Source organism: Crocodylus siamensis, chromosome 15 (genome assembly GCF_052110815.1).
Source record: "Crocodylus siamensis isolate JL-2025a chromosome 15, ASM5211081v1, whole genome shotgun sequence".
Classification (NCBI taxonomy): domain Eukaryota; kingdom Metazoa; phylum Chordata; order Crocodylia; family Crocodylidae; genus Crocodylus; species Crocodylus siamensis.
Genome location: NC_143409.1, coordinates 28,021,307 through 28,044,893, shown reverse-complemented (window position 1 = coordinate 28,044,893; position 23,587 = coordinate 28,021,307). Strand labels below are relative to the sequence as shown.

The 23,587-nt window shown below is 48.5% G+C and overlaps 2 protein-coding genes across 9 annotated transcripts in view; one reads left to right on the top strand and one right to left on the bottom strand.

Moving 5' to 3' along the window:
- CSPG4 (chondroitin sulfate proteoglycan 4) overlaps positions 1-6,355 on the top strand; it is a 75,118-nt gene extending 68,763 nt beyond the window's left edge. Inside the window, exon 10 of the mRNA XM_090029917.1 lies at positions 117-6,355. Within this exon, the coding sequence (XP_089886043.1) occupies positions 117-2,077 (1,961 nt within the window). The 3' untranslated portion in view covers positions 2,078-6,355. The remainder of the gene's footprint in view (positions 1-116) is intronic.
- Positions 1-23,587, bottom strand: part of SNX33 (sorting nexin 33) — a 64,976-nt gene that overhangs the window by 11,005 nt on the left and 30,384 nt on the right. For all 8 annotated transcript variants that reach the window (XR_016439444.1, XR_016439447.1, XR_016439448.1 and 5 more), the window contains exon 3: positions 15,067-15,207. The gene's annotated coding sequence lies outside the window, so the exon portion shown is untranslated. The remainder of the gene's footprint in view (positions 1-15,066; positions 15,208-23,587) is intronic.

The window sequence follows — 23,587 nt, the reverse complement described above, 5'->3', positions numbered from 1 at the left end:
TAGCTTTCTGGTTGTTCCTTCCCTCCTTTCTTCACCACCTTACTGTCTCTGGCTGCTCATGGCTGAGCATTGTTATCATCCAGACCATCACAGGCCTGTATTTTCTTTCCTTTTAGGCCTCATGGTTCTGAAAGCACAGCGTGCAAAGATTAACACCTCAGTGCTGGATGCTTCCAATCTTTTGACCAAGGTTCCAGAGTCCAAAAGGGCATCCTATGATGTTGTGTTCCTGGTTACTGAGTTACCCTCCCATGGTCACCTCTCTGTGGCTGATGTACCCATCAACGAAGGCCATCCTTATTTCCTGCAGTCTGATCTGGTCATGGGCAGTCTGAACTATGCTCACTATGAGTCTGGTGCCATAGAAGACCGTTTCAGATTTAAGGCTTGGCTTCGGCCTCTGGCCATGGAGTCTATTCACCCTCCCCAGGAAGGAGGTGGGGTGTTCATTTCTGAAGCCTTCAATATAACTGTGAATGCTAATAATGAAAATCCACCTCGGCTAACTAAGCAAAGACATGTCCTGCAGGCCCACCAAGGCTCCTTAGTGGTGCTGTCCCAAGATCACTTGGATGTAGTGGATCCTGACAGTTCTCCTGAAGAGATTGAGTACAACATCCTCAAGAGGTCAGCCAGTGGCTTCCTGGCCAACATGCACAATAAACAGGTGCCTATCAGCCGGTTCACCCAAGCAGAAGTCAATGCAGGCCACCTGGTCTTCATTGCCAATGGGAGCAGTTCTCTTGGATCCTTAGACTTGAGCATCTCTGATGGGCATAATCTACCTATCTTCACTTCCCTGGAAGTAGAGGTTCTTCCTGTATTGACAACAGGGATGAGCCAGATACCTCTAGAAATACCTCAGGACCGGAACATTGCCTACTTGTCCAGAGATCACCTCCAGGGGGGCTCACAGCCAGGGAAACAAGATGTCCTTTACACAATCACCAGGAATCCCAAATTTGGCCAGCTGAGGGTCAACCAAAAGCCAGCAAGGGACTTCTCACAGAAGCAGGTGGACCAAGGGGAAGTGACTTTTATTTTCACAGATTTCACCTCCCCTGAGGATGAATTCCAGTTCCTTTCAAGATCGAAAGGAGGAAATATGTCAGGAGCAGTGAATGTGACAGTCAAGGCTTTGGTCAAAATGCAGCAGGGGATTCTGTGGCCAAGGGGAAAAACCATCCTGCTGGACACCAGTGTCCTTGACGCAAGTGAGCTGGCCAACAAGACAAAGAGCGTCCCAGTCTTTAAGATCCACAAAGCCCCCCAAGGCAGCCAATTTGTGAAAATCTCAGATGACAAAGACAGGCAGCCCACTACCACTGACACCTTCACCCAGGATGATCTTGAGAGAGGGTTGATTGCACTGGAAGTCCCACAAGCCAAAGACTCTGGGCAGCACTTGCAGAACAACAGCTTTGTGTTCGAACTGGCAGCTGCAGGGGTGCCGCCTGCCTTGGAGTTGCTGAAGTACAGCTCTGAGCCCTTCGACTCATCCAAGGTGTACAGAGCCACACTTCTCACTGCCACCCATTTCCCAGATACAAGCATCTGGCCCACACTCCAGGAGACAAGCCCTTCCCCAGCAACCTCAGCCACTCAGCCCAAGGCCTTACCGCAACCAAGTCACAATGCTAGTGAGCAGGAGACACCTCCCACAGCCTGGCAAGGCCATGAGGCCACAACCAGCCCTTCCCCTGTGGAAGGGGGCACATTCCTCAGCTTCATCGAAGCCAACATGTTCAGTGTTATCATCCCAATCTGCCTCATCATCCTTCTTTTGGCTTTAATCCTCCCCCTGCTGTTTTATCTCCACAAGCGCAACAAGACTGGAAAGCACAATGTCCAGGGCACAGCTGCCAAACCCAAAAATGGGGCTGTGGTTGACCAGGAGACCTTTAGGAAGACCGACCCAAACCAAGCCATTCCTTTAACAACTGTGAACACACTGGAGGCCAAGGGATCGGGACCTGTGACCAAAGGAGCAGGGGCAGGAGGGCAGCAAGACCCTGAGCTACTTCAGTACTGCCGGACTTCAAATCCCACCCTAAAAAATAATCAGTACTGGGTCTGAATGCGGGCTAAGAGGCTGAAAGGCAAGACTCTTCCCTTCCAACCAGAACTCCCCAGCCTCCTCAACTGCTATGGAGTCCTCCTGCCCCTTGCTCCTCTTTGTCTCCTCTCATCATCCCTCACAGACAGGAGGCAGTATCCCTTTGACACAGAGGACTTCTGGGGATACTGGGTCTTCCTGATGCTTTCAGGGCCTCACTGGTACAAAAGCAAGGAATCTCCCTGAATGAACTCATACCCTGAAGTCTCAGCTCTCTCACCATCTTGGGGAGGAGGAGAGAAAAGTCTGGTGGGTAAATTAAATATGAAATGCCATAGACCAAGGAGAAAGACCTTGTGGGAATTCTATAAGCATTTGACTGCCCAAACCATTCTGGTGACGTGTTCTGGGAACTGAATAACTAACTGAACTAAAAGATCCCAGGCCAGGTTGATCCCTGCACACCCCATCCAGCCCACTGTGCACAACTCTTTCAGTGGGGAGATAGGATAAGACTTTCACCAATGTGTTTTTCCAGCTCTGAAGCATGAAATGGGATTTAAGAGCAAGTTGCACTAAGTAAGGATTGAAAGGAAGCTTTCTGAGTTCCCCAAAGCTAGGCTGGCTGAGGCACCAGAGCACAGGGTTGGAAAAAATCTTTTGCTGATGCCAAGGGAATCTGAAAGTGTCACTACCCATTTGGAAAAATAATCTCCCCTACTCTGAATATTTCTTGTGTGTCTCATAAGCCAAGTTGCACAGTCTCCCTAGCCTTGTTGCGCAACAGGTAAAACGAATTTACCAGACTACAAAACTGAGTCATGTTTATAGTGAGGAAAGCCTATCACACGCTCCATAAAGGGCATGTGTGGGTGTGTGGGGTATATTTTATGAAACAAATAACATGTGCAGGGCCAAATCCTCACCTGGTATAACCCAGTCTCACCCCATTGATTTATACCATCAGAGAATGGAGCCATGTGCAACTACCCTGGGCTTGTTTCCACTCTCACCTACCACAGTGAAAATTGGATGTAACCCCTCAGACATCAGTGAAGGGATGGGTATGTATAGAAGAGAAAAAACAGACCCATCACGTATTTCCATGAGGGCACCTCTCCTCCAACATGGGACATACACACAGAACAAAATGGTTTTTCCAAAGTGGTTCACATAAATATATTGTCCTAAGCAAGCTTTTTGATAGAAGTGATGTCCCCTCCAGTTCATTTTTAAGCCATTGAGCAAACAGAACAATTTAGAAATAATGGTGCCAAACCTCAGGATCTTTCTCAGATCAAATGTCTATTACATTAAAAGGAAAGTTGCTGAAGAATGGGCAGAGGAAGACCTGAGTTGGGAGCTCAAGTCCTGACCAAACTATAATATTTTTCATTGCTACATCACCTCAAGGGCCAGATTCTGCTTCCATTTACAATGGTGGAAATATGGAACAATTCAATCCAAGCCAATGGGATTTTTCCAGATTTGTGCCATTCTAACTCAGAGTATAATTTGACCCTAACTGACATTTACTTACATTGTTCTCTCCAAAACTAGCTCTCTGAGTGTAGGAGTTGGGGGATATCCTTGGGGTGTTTGGGGGTTGGGGGTCTCTCTAACATCAGTGCAAACAGGGGAAATATTTTTGTGACTATGCTGAAGTTGCCTGACTGTATGTGTAGGGCCAAATGTTTAAAAGCACAGCTACTAAAGTGCATGTATCTGACTCACAAAACCAGGAACTGCAGGGTATACAAGCCCCAGTTTGTGGTGTCCAGCTACCCGCATGCACACGTACATCAGACCTGCATACCTGTCAGCATTTGTGTACTTGGAAATGCATGTGCAATAGAACAGGTGCGCATGTTGGGGAACGGGGTCCCATGTCTCTACAGTTGTAAATGCCTCATCTCTGAAACAGTTCCTGTGCCTTTAGGATACTGTGAAGCAAGGCTGCAGAGGAGCTGAGAGCTGGATCCCATGCCAATGGGTGGAGCAGAGGCACAAAGAATTGTTTCACATCTTCCTCCTCCATTGCAGTTCCCAAGCTCACTTCATGTGTGACCCTAGACATGCAGCCTTCCAGAACAGGGGCTGACAGCGCTGACCTGAGCAAAATACTGCAGACTTCTCCCACACAGCTCTGCCAATGCAAATTCCTTTGTGCCTGCCATTGGTGTCAGACCTGTGTGCAGCTTTACCAACACCTCTCACTTCTGTCCTGCAGCAACTCTCCCAATAAGCTCCAGGACTGAGGGGCAACACCCCTGTTCTTCCACTCTCAGGCCTCCCCACTGCCCTGCCTGTGGTCCCCCATACCAATCTGCATCAGCCTTTGCCAGTCCACACCACTGTTTCACCACACTGCAGCCCTTTGCCTCCTGGGAGCCACTATTGCATAGTGCAGTGGTGTCAGATATATGGCCCATTGGCCAGATCACTCCCACAGACACATATATCTGGCTTGTAGAGCTCCCACAGGAGCTGGGGATTTGGGCAGTGGAGGGGCTATAGAAGAAGCATGATGTAAGAGCTGGCCATGGTTGTTATTCCTCTTCCCAAAATACTAGCATGAGTGTCCACCCCAAGCGGTAGGCTTCCTCGCTCTGTTCACTGTCACTAAATCCCAGCAACACACTTTCTCCCTCTCCTCCCAGGTTTGCCTCAAATGGGAATTTTGTATCTTGCTACCCTGTAAAAAAGGATTCTGGTTTCATTGCCTGAAAGAATGACTGAGTCAGGGATGGAGGCCTCGAATGGAGCTGGGAGCCAAAGAATAGTTCAAACAGCAGCAGCGGTGTTGGAGGTGGATTTCCTAGGGTCTTTTTGTTTTCTTTCCTTTACAGTTTTCTTCCCAACAACAGATTGGATAATTTATAATAAAGCGACCAGTTTTGTAAAGAACATGGAAATAAACAAGATATTTTTAAAGCAGGTGGTCATGTGATCACTTCTCAGCAAGCAGGAAATGCTGAGCCCAGGTTCCCAGGACACATCAGGCTGATGGTCACCTCAGCTCCTGCTGTTAGTCCCACCTGTGGGAAGCCAGAGTGGGACCATTGCCTGCATTCAGGGTGCTCTGGAGCTGCACCTGTAAAACCGAGGGTGGAATCCAGCTCAGCGCATGCCCAGGCATTGCCAAGTCTCCAGTCCTGCAGGCAATGCCCATGCTGCAGCATTTCTTCTGCAAGTGACCAAGGGCTTTTCCAGGCCCAGCATCCTCATCCTGCCTTTGAGTTATCATTCACATGCTATGTCAGACAAGCTGCTCAGCTGCTACAAAACTGCAGAGCTCCACTGCCTTCAATGGGGATGTGCCAATTCCCACCAGCTCAGGATCTGCCTCAGGCTCTGCAGCCTGCTGTTCCCTGGCCATGGAGCTGCACAGGTGTTCCTTCAGTGGGAAGAGCCAGGCTTCATCTGGAAACATCCTTGTGACCTTGGTCACCCATTTCCTCCCTGCCCTGAATGTGAAGGGAAAATAAATTAAGATACTAAGAGGAGAAATCCTGCCCAGCAAGTCTGAGTCTAGTCTCAAGTTGTTCATCATGGTGCTGCTTGTTTGGGCTCATTCACACACCCTTCCCATCTAGCTCATAGGTCCTTTTGGAAATAGAAGACTCATGCGATCTATGCTGAGGTTTGCAATGGAGCTCTCAACCAACTTTTATGTAGCTCCCAAGCCTACCAGTAAAATGGGAACCATGTCATTGTTTATGACTGGGTGCCAGGGATCCTTACCCTGGTTCTAGTGCTCACTCCAGTTGGCTGCCAGTATGCCTTCACTGAATTCAATCTGTCTTGAGCAACACCAGCCTTAGTAAAAAAAAATCATGACCTTTCTCAATCAATTTAGGTCCAAAATGTCAATGTCCTCCAGCATATGTATATATATTCTAGAGACAGCTTCCTTTAGTTTACCAGGCTCAAGAGCAATGGACAGTAGGTCTGATTCTGTCCTGTACTGAGATCTGCTGGGTGGATGAGTGAGGGGGGCAGCAACGGAACCTGCCCCAGCCCTGACATGGGAGGACAGGACCAGAGGGGCCTCCTGGGCCATCACATCTAATCCTCTGTATTTGTGCTTTCCCTTCACTCAAGGATTTTCCAAAATCATTGCTTCAAACCCTTGCACAAAAAAATCTATTCTGGTATCTGCAGATGTGCAGCAAAGCCTTGAGACCTGGGATGGCCAGCACCTGCCACACAGCAAGAAAGTTTCCTCAGCACCCTGATCTGGAGATGGAAGATACTTGATACCACATATCCCACATGCTGGAACTCCCTCTCTGATCATATATCCCTTCCATATACTTATGCAGTACAATCTAAGAGCCATTCAGGAGGTTTTTGGCCCTTCATCCCTGGGCTCAGAAGACCATTCTAAGGCTCCTCTCCTCTGATAGATATCGCCCTCTAACTTCCATTCTCATTGGCCACATCTTCACAAGACACTGACTGTGCAGTAGCATTGCATGGCAAAAACTGTGGTGTGATGCTACTGCGCAGTAGTATTAAGCTACTGCACAGTAGCATCACAAAAAAGGCATTAATCAGCACTACTATGTAGTAACTCGCGTTACTGCACAGTCATTTAGTTCTTGCTTATACAAGTACAAAATGACAGTGCAGTAACAACTGTGCAGTCAGCATCTTGTGTAAACATAGCCAGTGTGTTCATAACCCCTCTGTAGCCATTTGATTTGATGCCAGTCTTACTTTTTAGCCCAAAAGGCTCTCCTCCCTCCCTAATATTCAACACAAATGATTAGTAATCATATTCTCTTTAGGGTGATTTAGAGAAGCTTAAAAGCTGCTCTAACTTACCTCTGCTGGTCACAATCCCCAGTAAATATTATGTCAAGGTGGGAGGGAAGAATCAGGAGCCAGCTGCACTCTTTTAGAGCTCCCCTATGCTGAGGGGGTTCCCAGGTGGTTATTTAGGGCCCGGTTCTGCCTAATCAGCACAAAGCAGCCAGAACAGAGAGAGCATCTGGCCTGCCAAGCCCAGCTTCTAGAATAGCACGATCTGCCGCTTTTATACAGACTGGACCACCTGAGTTCATCACACTCCATCCTCCAAGCAGTCAGACACCTGGATGAGGCGAGAAGGCCACTGTGGACTGAGCTATCATCTCTCAAGACCCCAATGCAGCCACAACAGAGTTAAGCTTCCTGTTACTTAGCCCCACAGTTTCTGAGCAGCTTTTCCCAAGAAGGCAGCAAGATGAGGAAATGCCCCATTATGCTTTAACTAGAGATGGAGCAAATACATCAGAAAGCTGCCAATGCTTCTAATTATGGGAGCCCTCAGGCACCGCCCTCCTGGAACAGCACTCACCTGGCACCTGGCCGAGTGGGAAGATGGAATCCAACTTTGAACCAGCCATGGAAAACTCACCAAAGTGCAGCTGCTCTCTGTGGCCTGCTCTGTGTTGTACAAGCCTCTGTCATGTCACAAGCCCGGGGGCTGGGGAAGTACATCATTTCCAGGGGAGATGGTTAAAGTATTTTTTAAAACCCACATATTTTTCAAAACAACAACTTCCAAGCATGCATAGCTGGATCAACAGCCTGGTTAGATGTATGCAGTGGGACCAACATGCAGGCCAGATGCATATAGTTGCCCTGCACAGCTTTGAATAATATTCCCAGTTGTATATACACCAGATGTGGAGTGCTGTGTCCTCCAGATGTGCACATCTGTCTGCTGTCAACCTGCCCTACTACACATGAGCCCATCTGAGAGAGCTTTAGAACCCAGCATGGGAGCTGGGAGAGATTGTTTAGAAACCCCAGTGCTCCTGTATACAGCCAAGATGTTTTTTTGTTCTCCCCTGTTTCCCTTTCCCTGCTGGGTTCCCCAGGTTGCTGTGGGCTTCTTGGGGGAGTTGTGGCCAAGAATGCAGGACAGGAAAGAGTGGTTTCATGCATGGCAAGGTTCCTCAGCATTTAACACCACTGTCGCCACATAGAGACACAGGTGAGGGGAAAGTCGCACTGGATTGTTCAGCGTGCCCCAATGAGAAAGGTTTTATGGGTGGAGAGGTCCATTCCCAAACTGGTGGGGCCCAAGCTCACACCTCCCTGCAGTTTGGCTTTACTAACATAGAAATTAACAAGCCTTCTCATTAGGCCTGCTTGCTTCTCAGGTTCCTCCCTTTGGACTATTCAGTCCACACCCTAGATCCTCTCTCACTAGAGAGCCACCCCCATCTACCTTTATGTCTGGATGAGGCAACAAGCCATCTGCCCCAGCAGTAGTCATCATCACCTACAGTAGTTAATACTACCAGGATCCACACCAGCTACCAGAGTGGGAGCTCTCGAGAAAACACTATCTGCTTGTTACACAGGGCAGAAGCTGGTTTGACTTCTACCCAGGTCTAATTTTCAGAGAAAAGCTCCTGTTCATACCTTACATCAATGCAGAATCACCTACACCAGAGCTATCCAGCTTTGGAGCAGCTAGGGGCCATGTGGAGTCTCCCCAAGCTGCCCCCTCTGCAGGCACACTGCAAGGGCTGCTCCCCAGGACTCCCCTCCTTCCCCCACATGAGCTGCATGGGCTTCCCCTCATGGGGTGCACTGACAACATGTGCTTTCCTACCCCTGGCCATGCAGACACAGCCCTCAGGGATCCCCTCCCTGTTGCACAGGAATACATAGCCCCTGCCCCCTGGCATTGTGGGCTTCACACGGGCCCTCCCCCACTACACAGAAAAGGGAGAAGCACCTGCTAGAGCCCAGGAGCCACCAGCTGGACAGCCTTGAGCTCCACAGAGGAGCACTGAGAGGCACCTGCACTAACACATATACAAACTTGCACTCACACTTCTGCAGAGGTGGCTCTGTCCAAGCAGGCAGAGAGAGAAGCACTTGCATGCCTACATGCAGAGTCATAGGTGCTAGGCACAGACAGACACATGGGCTTACAGATAAAGAGCTGTGAATGATTATTGTATTGCAGTGGCAACCAGAGGCCTCACCCCACATAAGAGTACATTCAAAACAGCAAGGACAAATGAAGAGAAAGAAGGGAGACTGGCACAGAGACTTGCCCAAGGTCTCACAGCAGGTCAGTTGTAGAGCTGGAGGGAATTGCTCAGGTTTCCAGACTCTCTGCTGAACTCTCTTCACATCTCATCTCATACACATTGAGGTTTTACTGCACAGAGAAGCCCAGATACTGACACACTCACCTGCACGTGATGAGATGACACATTCTTGTGTACACACCCACATACGATTACATGTATAAACATGCCTGGGACTTGTGTAGGCAGGGCATACATCTGAATAGGACCAATTCTCACTGCTTGTACTACGTGCTCATGCACCCACACACACACCTACACACTGAAATCTGGTTGCTTGATTGACACATACACTCACCAAGCCCTGGAAAAGCACAATTAAACATTCACTGCCTTGTGAACTTCCATACAGCAGCACTCTGGAAATGGCAGCCAGGACTTGAACAAAGTGAGCTTCCCCTCAGCAGTGCCCTTGTCATCCAGCAGTATGAGTAGTGCCCTGACCAAGCAATCTGGGACACTATCTGAGATGAGAGAACGTGAGCAAGGATCACAGATTTAGAAGCCAACAAGTTGTCCCCTTAAATGCCTGGTCCTTCCCCCCAAGCCTAGCCCACGTGCTGGAGAGCTGATATGACTTTTGTCTTTCTAAGACTACTTACAAAGGGCGGGTGTGAGAGAGGCAGAGACACCCGCGTACGGAAGGAACAGCTGTGCCTGTGTGCCGGCATGGCGAGATGCAGCGCTCTGGGAAACGGGGTCCTGCAGGTCAGCTGTGGAATGAATGGACTCTTTATTTCGAAGCGCTGACACGCCACAGCTGTCTCTGCCTGGCCACTCAATAGGCAAAGGAAGAACAGCCTGGTCCGGGCACCAAGGAGACGAAGTGCCCTGGTGAGATCATGTAAGGCTCGGCCTCCCCCACTCCTTCAGTGCTCAGTACCCAGCTTCGTTGCCCCTGTGCTGTCTTCACCCTGCTGTAATGCCGGAGCTTGGGCTGCACCCTTCCCTCCAAGGCATAGGGGACGCAGGTCAAGGCCACCCTAGAGTTTGCTGCCACTGTCTCACCCTAGGAGCTGCCACCTCATCTCAGAGCAGGGACTGCCTCCTCAAGAAGAGTGGGTCCAGGCCATGTCTTCATGGTAAACTGACTGCCATCAGCACTGCCATCCCATACTGCTCCACAGAAACAGTGTGGCCATGTGGGGCACTCCAGGTGACCTAGTTAGCACTGCTTAGTGCCTGTGCCAGTTAGTTGCCCCTGATGCTAACTAGTCCACCTGCAGTGTTGCACAGGTACAAAGATGCTGCTTCTGGCTCACGTGGAAGCCTGTTCAGGACAGCACAGTGAACGGGAGGGCACCCCTGCCAGCATGGTGAATGTGCTACACAGACAGGGCTGTGGTTTCATTCATTTCAAGCCATCCCACTATCAGTGGGTCCTAATCCTGATGTGGAAGAAAGTACTTCCTGCTGGGGGGAGAGGGGACTTTCCTCCCCATGACACCGGACAGCCCTACCACACTGTACTCTGGGCAGATCCTACTCAGATCCTTAGTGGGGGAATGCAAGTCATGCAACGTGAAGGTAGGAAAATGGAGGGGGCCACACTTTATCCTCTTCTGATGGCCCCCATGAGCCTAACACAAGCTCTTAATTCCAGCCTGAACTGTCCAACCATCTCCTTGGCAACACAGGCTAGCTAGGGATACTGCCTCACCACAGGGCAGCTTTTGTTTCTTTAAAACAAAAGTAAAACCTGAGAAGGAAGCAGAGTGTCAAATAGCCGGTGTTCGTGCGAAATACAAACACAGGCTGAATAAGCAGGTTTGTTCCAGGAAACAGAGGGAGGAGGGAAGCAAGCAGCCTGGCCCCACCCTCCTGCCTGCGAAACCCTGCCACATCCACGTCGTGGGGGCAGGTAGCCATGTGTACCTGTTTTTGTCGAGCATGCAGATGATGTGCTGTTAGTCCCTGGCTGCTGTGGTCCTGTGACACAATGCACCTGCTGCTGCACAGAGACTCCAAAAAAGGCCAACTCTTGTAATAACAAACCTTGGCACCTTTCATCAGCAGGGCTCAAAGCACTTCCCAGTGGCCTCACAGCCCTGCATGGCCAGGGTGTGGTGGGAGCTGGAGGGTGGGATGCAGCAGCATGATGGCGTGGTACGGTGCGCCACGGCTGGGGCAGGAAGCGAGGAGTGCTCCATTCGGCTGGAACCACAGACCCCAATCACTGATAGGCCAGCTGGTGCTTCAGCAGTGCATGCGCTAAATTATGACGCAAAGAGGGAGCTGGGATGTAGGCAGATCACCAGGGCAAGTGCCCAACTCCTGTCTGGCATCTGACTATCACCCACAGGATAGACCAGGCCTCAGTTATACATCTCATCAGGAAGAGGGCACCTCCAGAGCCCCATGCCAACTTGGCTGGGGCATTTGCTCAGAACCAGGTCAGGAGGGTACCCTACCAACTGGTCGTCAGCCCACACCTCTAAAAAGGCCCAAGGCTTTCTGTGATGCAGCCAAACAGTGCCTGATTCGCTGGCTCGCTGCTAGAATGCTCTGACTAGCCGGCCCTTTGCTTTGCCCATAGTAGTGTCCCATCCAGGCTGTCGGCATCCAGAATAGGTGACAGAATTCAGCTCCCTTTACCCACAGCTAGCACCTTGACACAATGGGATGAGCTTGTGGGATCCTGTGACTCTCACAGCTTGCTGCTGAGGAAGGGCAGAAGGGGGATTAGAGTCATGCAAGCCAAAACATACAAAACCGGAGCATGCCCTTGTGATCCTGAAGCCAAACTAGAGAAACAGAACCCTGGCTCTCAGACAAAACTCCATCTTTTTACCACAAATGTACAGTACTGAAAAGCAGAGATTTATCAATATCCTGCTATGTATACTCCACGTCTTCATAAAAAACAGCCTAGACAAATCCCAGACATAGAGTGGCCAGAAAAAATCATCAGTGGAGTGCTACAGAGAAGGAGAAAGCAGCATGAGAATGACACAGCAGAGGAGGAAAGACCAAAGCCCAAAGCAGTGGCATGGCTGTTGCAGGAGGCATCAGGGCTGGCCAATGATACCAAGGAGATGTGCAAGACATGCCACACCTGCAGCCAGCAGAGCTATCTTGAAGATACAGTATTTGCACTGAATAGTAGCCCTACACTGGACAGGGTGGCTTGGCCTAGCAGCTGGCCTGTAAGAACCCTTCATTAGTTTCATTTAATGTGCACGTGTGTGTGTGTGCACGTGCGTGCGCGCACAAGTGTGTGCTCTGTGCATTGCTACAATCAAAATTCAGACCCAGGCTGCCACAGTCCATAACCAGCCAGCAGTGCAGACTGTATCAGATGCATCTCCACTGGCCTTTGCTCTTTGCCTAATTTACACACACACGAGCACTTGCACACGAACACTGGAGCACAGTGAGGTGCAGGGCTGGGAAGCAGAGCTGCCTGTACATCTAGCCCAGGAGCTCCTTCCACGCAAGGGACTTCCCAGTGTTGTTGGTGGGGGGGGACAAAATGATCCCCATCCTAAGAGCAGGGCAGTAGGAGGGAAGTTCCCTATTGCTGGAAGAGTACTAGTGGGCTGAGACAGGGAAAAGTGTCACATTGATGCTCCCAGTCCCCAAGCCCAGAGCCCAGCACAGTAAGAAGCTATCCCCCCGGCCCCGGGGAGGAGCTGGAGCAGGCTGACTGCAGCTTTGGCTACCCAGGCTGTGATTTTATAATCCCACACTTTAATGCCTGCTTCTGCCCTCCCAGTCCTGGAGGCTCACAGCTGGGCAGCTGCTGAGCATTTCTCAGGGGCATCCTGCTAGGCTCAGAGCACCACCTTGCATTTACCAGGTTAAATATCCTGGCCTCTAGATCATAACAACTGAGAAAGATGGGCTAAAGCAGCAGGAAGCTGTGCCTTTAACCAGCAGGGAAACTTCAGCTTGAGTTACTCAGGCCCACTTCAAAGTTCAATGAGAGCCCGTTGCCATGGAAACAGCAGAGGCAGCTTTCCCAGCCCTTCCCAGCTCTTCTGCACCCGTGGTGGGGGGTGGGGGGCGCTACTGCTAGTCCTCCTGTTCCTTTAAGGATGGTGTCTTTTGGAACAGAGGGCTGTAATCTTCCTTTTTTCATCTGTAAAAAGTGATTCTCTGAGGTGTTTTGGAGTCGCTCCAATGCCTGGGCACCTCTGGATGCCACTGGCTGGGTTTTATTTGGGTTACTTATTCTTCCACTGCTGTTAACACAGACAAGGCAAAGACTGGCAGCTGCATATGCTCATTCAACAATTTTCATCCCCAGCTATATAGGCAGGGCACCACAGAGTTGCAGGCATGGACCTTTGCTGACAAAAGGCAACCAAGTACAGTGAAAAGTAACTAGTGAGTGAGCTTCTAGGAAGAGACATTTTGACTGAGAAATCTAGCAATGCCCTATAGATCCCTGATGTAGAGCTAGGACCACTAAGGAGTCCTCTAACTCAAACAAATATGAAGAGGTTATGCTTGTACTGCCTTATTCTTTGGGACAGTCAAATGGTCCAAAACATGTCTGGGAGTCCTGGAAAGGAAGGTGAGGATGTCCTTACAAGCTCCTGCATACACCAACCAAACAGTCCCCTTGCACCTGCACTTGTTCCCCTTTGCACAGGCCACTCCCAGCACTGAAGGATGACAAAACCAACATCCTTGGGCTCTGGTGGCAATAGCAGACCACCAGCTTGTACCACACACAATACCAGGCAGTGTGGCTGTGGTCAGAGTGCCAGGACAACCCCACCCATTGATCTTTCCAGTCTGCTAGATTGGTGGTTCACAACCTTTTTTGTACCAGGACCCATTTATAAACATCAGTGGTCAGTCCTGACCCAGTACCCTTCACTCCCAATCTGCTGCCCCCAGGCTCCAGCCCCAGCTCCCCGGTGTGTGGGGCATGGGGGGCCCCAAGCAGCTCCTCGCAGGCTGGAACTCTGCCAGGTTTCAGGGGGAAAGCCATGGTTTAAAGGAGAACCCATTTTTAAAATTTGTTTCTCACCCTTTCAGATATTATTGCGACCCACTTTTGGGTCACAACCCATGGGTTGAGAAATGCTGTACTAAATAACAATGTGTGGCATGTTCTCCAAGTGAAGCTATGAAGGCATCACAACCTCATCTGGCAGGTGATGTGGTACCTTGAGAATGACAGTGATGTAAAAATCGCGGTTCGTTTCTCGGGAGGCGGAAAAAAAACCTTCAGCCACAGACACACTCTATTAGCAACACAAAAGGTATATATTTGCAAATAGGGTCAGAGAGAGAGACAAAAGATCAAACACTCTGCTGCCCCCGGGGGAAACTGCCCAGCTGGCTTTATCCCCTCTCTCCTGACCACGTGTGCAGAAGGAGGAACTTTTACAACTCATTTCCGATTCATACAAACATGTATGTAAATACGTCAAATCATGCGTCGCATGTGTATTATAATTAACTACTTAAGTATGCGGGGCGGATAGGCTTAATATGTATTAGGTTATTGCGCATGGGCAGACAATATTTGAGGTTACAAGAGTCTGAATTTTCCTTGCTTCAAGGCTAGAACTGCAATCTACTCTTATCTGCATGAGAAAAGCTGAGGAGTATATGCTTTACTGTAACAAAGAGATAGTAACTTTGCAAAACAAAGAGGGAGTGATACCTTAATACAAAGAGCTTTCAGTAGCTTTCCCAGTTTTTTCACCAGGGAGGGCTGACAGCTGCACTGTTTTAACAAGACTCCAGGGAGGGCTGACAGCTGCACTGTTTTAACAAGACTTATTGATAATGCATTTTTAATAATATTTCTAACAACAGCATGATATCAATAGCGCTGTTCATGAACTGCATTACTGCCAAGTCACCTGTGAAGGCCTTAAAAGCACTGGGAATGGAGCAAACCTCCCCACTTACTCAAAAAGGGGTATTTTTGTGGATATCAAGGATTACCTGAAATAACTTCTGTCTTCAAGCAAGCAGGCATATTTTGGCTTTCCATAATTCACCATGTTCCATACGCACACTGGCTGGTAACAGTAAGAACAGAGGCCTGAGAGCTTCACTGATAGTCACCCATAGTGGACAGGTTCTCTGAAAGATAAATAATGTTAAGACAGATGTTCCAGAAACTAAGAGACATTGCATTGCATGCTGTGTAGTCACACCAAGTGCATGTGCCACACCCCAATCCCAATTTTGTTATGTTTCCCAGGCTCTTTGTACTCACTTTGCTAGTATAAGTATCTGGCTCAGGGAACTGGAGTAGCAGGAGCAAGATATGCACAAGATGATGGTTTGGTGTTGCTGGGGGGTTTTAGAGAAAAATCCTAGGTAATGGAGAGGGGGGAAAGAAGCACCTTCCAGAAACCCAGGAACTCTCTAGAGGTAAAACTCCACTGAAGTGTAGCTAGTTTTTCAGAATACCATGGTTAGCATCTGCCTTGGCTCCTTCAGTCCATACGTGCTACTGTTAGGGTCCACAGCAGTATTAGCCTGTCCTAAAATCAGTCAGCCAAAAACCCACTGAAGTAGGAGAATAGACCAAGCAAGCTACTGCTGCGGCTGCACAGCCCACTCTCTTCATTTATCTCCAAGGAACAACCTGCGTGTGATAACACACTTCTGAGCATCAGCTTTCAGTGTTACACAGATCTTTAGTCAGGAGGGTCACAAGCTCTAGTGACCTGAGGAAGCAGCGGATGAATTCAGAGCAGAAGTGTGAGATTTCTCTTGTTCTTCACATGTGGCGTGATGTACAGGCTGCCCTCTATTAACAAGCATTTATCTGAGAACAGAATCTTCCACCTGAATGAAGCAAAAATGCTGCGGTTCGTTTCTCGGGAGGCAAAGAACTCTCAGACACACTCTATTAGCAACACAAAAGGTATATTTGCAAATAGGGTCAGAGCGAAGACAAAAGACCACACTCTGCCCCCGAGGGAAACTTCTCAGCGGGCTTTATCTTCTTTCTCTTGGGCACGTGTGCAAAAGCAGGAACTCTTACAACTCATTTCCGGTTCATACAAACATATATGAAATGACGTCACGTCATCCGTCGCATGTGTGTTATAATTAACTACTTAAGTATGCGGGGCGAATAGGCTTATATGCATTAGCTAATTATGCATGCTTAGAAAGCTCTTTTAGGTCGTTAAAAGTTCAAACCCCCTCTGTCCCAAGAACACAACCAATTAAAATTGCAGTTTCTCTTATCTATATAAGAAAGTGAAGGGAGCATGAAAGGGAGTATGATTTAGTGTAACAAAGAGATAGTAAATTTGCAAAACAAAGAGAGTGATACTTTAATACAAAGAGCTCTTGGTAGTTCCCCCCCCCCCCACCAGGGAGAGCTGCCAGCTGTGCTGTTCTAACAACACTATTCATAATGCATTTTCAATAATATTTCTAACATGAAGGTCTAGACGCTTGTTCCAAGCAAAAATGCTTTAAGTCTTGAGCGAGTCTTGTATGGTGGCCTTCCAAGGAGAGACAGGCTGTGGGTAGAAGCATTATCCTTCTTTCACTCCTAAATTCCTTCAGATCAGTTTCCCCACCACAAGCTTCCTTCACAAGCTTCCACACCAGCCCCAGGTACTGGAGGGGGGGTCTTTAATCCACGCAGCCGGAGGGACTCATGGGGATTAGGAGGTGGATGTGCTGAAGCCACCCGTCAGCAGGCTGCTCCCACTCCTTTTCCAGAGGTGGCAGAGAGGGATGGTGGGGAGTGATGGAAATCTGATCCAACAAGGGCATAGGTCACATTCCCTAAATTCCAAGTGAAAAGACCCTGGCATGTTATTTTCTTGGAACAAACAACAAAGGTGGAGGAAAGCAGGGGAGCAACGCGTAACTTGTAAGGATTGGTGGAGAGACAGGGCTGAGCTGAGGCTGTTGTGGGAAAGAGTTTTCTACAGATGCCCAGAACATTGTCCCATGTCCCAGCTGCTTTCTCCATTGAGAAGCTCATCTCTGAGGCAATGTCTCAGAGAGATTCCACTGGGTCAGCACTCGGGGAGGGGTTCCCCTATTCGCTCCCAGCTTGCTTGGCAAAGGGAAGGTAGTGGAGGACTGTCCTGGCTCTGACTGCACAGTGAGTGGGCGCCGCAGCTCAGCTAAGAGCCCAGCTAGGCACCTTTTCATTCTCAGGCATTTGCTTTGGAGAGGTCCTAGACTCCTATAACATAAAGTAGTCTCTAGGCAGCATCTCCAGGAACTTTTTGGAGGGGGCTGCTGAATGTTACAATTGGCATCTTCCAAAAATATCAAGATGGATCCATTATGGAAAGCTCAGATCCAGCCAGAGGGTTAGGGCCAAAGCCCATTTATATTCAGACCATTTTCAAAAGAAGAGCTACAATGTGAGGTTCTGGCCAGGTCCCTGATCCTAGAACAGCGATTCTCAACCAGGAGTGCCACTAGATTCTTTCAAAGGTGCTGTGCAATATTAGCACTGTTAGGGGTACATGTTTCTACATGATTCACAAGATAAACTCAGAGATATCAAATACAAATCCAGAGTGTCCAAACATTCTGCCCCGCTGTGGTCTGAGTTCTTTGCAACAGAAGAATTGCTCCGTTATGTTTTCTATAGTCAAGAAACAAGTGAAAGCCAAGACCTAGGACTTTCTGCAGAGGCCCTTCAATCTAACAAGGAGTGCCTTGAGTCTAAAAAGGTTGAGCTCTAATTCAGACCCATCTCTTCCAGAGTCTCAGCAACCACTTCAGTATTTTTGACTGTCTGGGTCTCAGAATCTATTTCTGAGTTCCTGTACAAGTGGCCTTCGTGAAAGGTATCCTTTTTTAGCTAACAAGCTAAGCAGGCTTGGGCAGGGTCAGGGCTTGAAAGAGAACCCTCCAGGGCAGAGTGCTGTAGGAAGTGGGGTGGATGATTCAGTGAGGTGGTGTTCTCCCTGGAGAGACAGTACAGAAACACTACCCGAGCACAGTTTAAAAGGGCACTGTGAACTCCCTCTGTGACTGGAGACACAATACAGAAATGCTGCCTGAGTGGTGCTAAAGGGGCACTCTGAACTCCCTCTGTGACATTTTAGTGAATTCCCACATAGCCCAATGGCCTGGGTGAGGGTGGCATTTGCTGATGCAAGGAGCAGCAGCAGTGATAAAAGCCACAAAATGGAGGATTTAGATTCTTGTCACTGTCTTTTGGTTCAACAATCAACCTCTTGCCTGACACGATTGGCAGTAAGTCACAGCTACAAGGCATGCTTATAGAAGAGATGGCTCTTCCCTTACTCAGGTGACATTCTGCTATTCATCATGAAACCAAATGCCTCCAGGCCAGGCTGTAGCCATTCACCTAATCCAGGAATTCAGGCTAATCTTCATTTCCACCATCAGCAAATTGAAGACAGAAGTCACAAAGATAAAGAGCTGCCCACCCTCAGAAACCCACACTTATGAGCCCAGCACAGAGTGAACAGGCTTCTGCTATGTTGACATAGCCATGCACTCAAACACGTACTGCCCAGAAAGCTTACCTCCATCAAACAGCATATTCAGTGAGATAAGAGAAAGAGTCCTACCAGGAACCTTGACTCAGATAAACAGCCCTGGAGCAAAGCTACACAGTGCAGCAGTGCCAGGACAGTGCAGGGTGCAGGGTCCAGGAATTTGGACATTCGCCCTGCAGCACTGCATAGGCTCCTTAGGCAGGCAGTGTAATCTAATGGGTAGGGAGTATGATCTAGTGCGTGATTTAGTGGACTGGGAATCAGAGATCTATTCCTGGCTCAGCTGCTGACGTGATACATGACCTAAGTCATGTCCCTTCTGCTATCTCTGCCTGCTTTTGCCTTCCTGTGTCTGATTGGACTTTTTAGACTGTGACATCTTCATGGAATGGACCTGTCTGTCACTATGGGTAAAGTCTAAAACAACAGGACTCAACATTAGGGTGGGATCTTAAGCACTGCTGTGGTAGAAACAATGACCAGATGCTTTCAGAGCTGGGACTAGAGATTAGACAGACCACTGATTTGCATTGGCACAGCAATTGCTATAGCACCTTAGTTCAGTGAAATGAAAATCCCCATCCATATATCTGCTCCTTCATCCAAACAGCAGTGGAAAGCACTCCCAGATCAGCTTCATCATCACATTTCTGGGTCCGGAGCATGGGAGCAGGAGTAAGTATCTTGTGATCTTGTGGCTACCTATAAATTTATCAAGGGGGTGCAGCAAGGAATAGGGGATGCTCTGTTTACCAGGGCATGCCTTGGTGCCACTAGGAACAACAGCCACAACTGACGGAGAACAGATTTAGGCTGGACATCAGAAAGAACTTCTTCATGCTAAGGGTTGCCAAAATCTGGAATGGGCTTCCAAGGGAGGTGGTGCTCTCCTCTACCTTGGGGTCTTTAAGAGGAGGCTGGATAGGCACCTGGCTGGAGTCGTCTGACCCCAGCACTCTTCCCTGCCTTCCAACCCTAACATCTATGAATCTGTGAATCTAAGTAGGGGGGCCGGGCTTGCGTGCTTCCCTTTCAAGGTGCCAAGGATCCTGTGTAGACAAACCCAGCAAGAGCAAAAACAAATATTCCTGCAAAATAACCTCTCTACTACTTCACCAGGTATTATCCAAAAGCCACCTATGGCATCGACTAAGATGAGTATCCGTGACCACACACATTTAGGAGCACTGGGAAATCAACCTTTTTACATATACTGCTGACATTAATACCTGATACAGATACTGCCAAAGCATATAGTAACATAGCAGAATCCATAGTTTGAAGATCCCTGAACTATTAGGAAACAGACAGAAAAGAAACACTGCATCATAACCCCAAAATATTTCCATCATCTTCCAATTTTGCCTCAAGCATCTCCTGTGAGACCACAGAAAGGCAGGCACTCAGCACACTTGATAGGCCAGATCTACTTTTTCACTGCCATTCATGGAGCACTCAAAGAGATCATTCTGAATCTTTCTACCTTGGTCACAACACCCTGGCCAGCATGGAGCAGGATGGCAGCAGTCTGTGTCCATATTTGAAAATTCATCATGAAAACTCAGGAAGTCCAGCAGATCTGAAGGACGAATTCACTGCTCTTCATGCAGCCATGAACACCACTGAACAGTGCCTAAAGGGAACCTAAGCAATAGTATTTCTGGATGCTATCAATAATAGTGGACTCCCATAGCTAAGACTCCTTCCCAATGAGCCTACCTCAACCCCAAGGAGTTCATGGCCATATATGTCTTGTACATTTCAGTACTCACTAACAAATTGATCCACTGGCCAAAATCTTTCCAAGTAACTGGTGATTTTGGGGTATCTCTTCTCTTGCAGGACACAGTGTGAGATGCCATAAAGAGGCCACATTTTCAATGTAGGGGTGCTTGGCATATTCTGAATATTGATCTCCTTTAAGGAGTATCCAGCAGATGTGGTAACAAGGAAAGGACCCAAGGTCAGGGGTCAATTATGGTAAGCTTACCTTGACTGGTGCTAGAAAGGACGTGGATATGTAGCCCTTATACTGATTCTGAAACTGAACATTTTGGTCACAAAGACATCAAAGCCATCAGACACATACTTTGATTTTAAAAAAGTACCCAGCAGGCTGGGATGTTCTGTTTGAAGCTCCCTGATATTTACCAAACCGCAACCAGTGATTTTATTCAAAATAGTAACAACATGAGGGAGGAATCCTCCCCACGTTACAGCTTGCAAGTGAGAGACCTTACAATTACAATGTAGCTGAACAAAATAGAGGGCCAGAAATGGCAGACAGGGGGCACAGCCCAGATCCCAGATTATAAACTCTCCAGGCTGAATTGAAGAGCAGTGGGCCATGGCCAATGCAAAGTGCCAAAGATCAAAAGCAAACCATGTCATTCAGAACTCTATATTGAGAAACTTGCCCTTTCCTGATTTGATGTCCTAAGAAAATATACCGATGAGGATGCCAGGGCTCATCATTTTATCAAGAGCATTGTGACACTTCCTACTTACCTTAAAGTTCCCTGAAATGGGAAGAATCAGTTCCCCTCCCCCCCCCCAAATGTAGCTTTTCTCATTGTGGGGAAAAAAATATAGACTCAGTGCACCTGAAAGCCTAAGAAATCAGGAGCCAAATGAAAAGGACCCCAAATATATTTTACCACCCAAAATTTCTTGATTTTTTAAAGTAGTGTGGAGGTGGTTGCTGCTGTGATGGTCTAAGAGATAAGCAAGAGGCAAGTGAGGCCTGAGGAAAGGTACTGTGATACCTGAAAACTTGCCTATGTCTAAACCAACTGTACAGCTTGTTCAATAAGTGATATTACCGACAAAGATTCTTGCCTCTCTCATTTTCAAGGCAAACACATAATTCTTTGGCACCTGATTCAGGATTTTACAAGTATGAGGCCAGCAATCCTACTTGTCCAGGTGTAACCATTTCTGCACAAATACTCAGTGCACATACTCAAATGTGCACCACATTATATTTCTGTTACCCAATAGCTACAGGTGTTACACAGAACCCACTCATTTCTTCAGGCTTGTGGTCCAGAGTCCAAAGCTGCATTGCAAAAGCTACAGTTGGCAACCCATCAGGTGTCAGGAACAGGTGCATGGGGGCTGGCATTCAATGCAGTGGAACTGCAAGGCCAACCATGTTAAATGCTGTTTCAAAATTCACGAACAAAACTTCCAGTAAGCCCCAAATGTCTGTTACCCACCTGTCAAAACTGGGTCAAGGCTGTCACAGGGTTGGGGGACTGCGGAAAAAAACTGTCCAAGTCTTCTACTCATGACAGGAAACAAGGCTTAGATGATAACAATGAGGCAGGGTGAGCTTTAGGCCTCAAGGCCTGTGGGTAGATGAAGAATGTCCTTTTAAATAGGAAACAGCTCCCTGCATGGGCCTGGACATTGCCACTGTGTCTGCAGTGGATGGAATTCCAGCCTGGCCAGTCCATGCCTCCCTGCACCTGGTGTCTATTAATGTGCTGAGCTGATACTATACACTCCTAAGCCTCATGCTGATTGTTTCTGGCAAGAATCCCATGGAGCAGCTCAGCATGGGACTTGGCTAGCTTCCCAAAGTTGCCTCAACAAACTCCCTGGCTTCCTGCTCCTCATTTGGGCTTCCACCTTGATGCAGACAACCCAAAGGTGCCATCACCCTGTCTGGGAATGGAGCAAAAACACATCCAGGCCCAGGTGGAAGGCTCAGGTGCTGACATGAGGGGTTTCTGGAGGTCAGATGAACCATCTGCTTCTGGGTGTGAGCAAAGCTGGAGGATGGAGCACTCCGCCAGCTGCCAGGCCTTGGGATCCAACCAGAGAGGCTGACCTCCTGCAGCACCTCACCACCTGGGGCACCTGGTGGCTAAGGGCTCCAGAGCTTGGCAACTGGTTGCCCTCTACAGCTCAAGGGGAACGCCAAGCAAGAAAACAGACCTATCAAAAAGGGTTTCCCCCAACCCCACCCTAAAAACTGGGCAGCAACATGACCTTGCCCCCGATGCAGGATGACAGAACCAGCTCCTGGAGGCAGCTAGTCCATTCCACCTGGGAATGGACCTCCCCAAACTGCTTCTTCCCTGGAGATCTCCCCAGTGTCCAACCCTCCCACTCTCCCAGAGCACAGGGTGCTCAGGCATTTGATTCTCTGATACATCTTATACTCTTGGGATGTTTCTCTCTCCTCTCCCCATTCCAAAGTGTCAATTGTCCTAGGACAAATTCCTCCTCTGAGTGAGTGGCTGGTCCCACCAGAGAGGTTGATCTTCCCTAGCACCTCACCACCTGGTGCACCTGATGGTAAAGAGCTCCTTATCAATGGCTGGCAGAAGCTAGATCAGAATCTGTCTGGGATGCTCTAGGAAGAATGCAATCTTCATCTGAGCAGGAGGTTGGACTAGATGACCCTTAAGGTCCCTTCTAGCCCTATGATTGACCCTTCCCTCTCCATTAACCTTACCCTGACCATTGCAAAATGGGGGCACAAATTGCTCTGTTGATTTATTTTTACAAGTGCTGCCCAGCAAGGGTGTCTGAACCAGTCTTAGTTATTGGAGAAGACAAATGTCAATGCCAGCCATTGCAGTGTGGCCCAGCTGGGCACAAGAAAGAAGCACAGGAGGCACCAACCTGGAGTGAGGCCAGATCATGGGGCAAAAGCAGAACCATTTTAATTCAAGTGGACAGTGCTTGTTTCAGAGTAGGGATTCTGGTTCTGGACAGAATAAGATCAGAAGACAACTGAGTACTGACACCGCACCCAGCCCAGATCTGGTTCTGGAATGCCTAGCTGGTAACAGGAGGCAGGAACAGCTCAAAGCCTTCAGCTACTGTCAGCAGGGGGTTAAGACTTTCCTTTACTGAGGGCGCAGGGCTTCAGGCCAGCTTGGATTCTTCTTTGTTTAGCAGAAATCACACAGAGCGCAAGTCACTCCAGAGCTGAATGCTGCAAGGAGCATTACATCAGAGGCTAGGTATGTAACCGGGCAGGAACA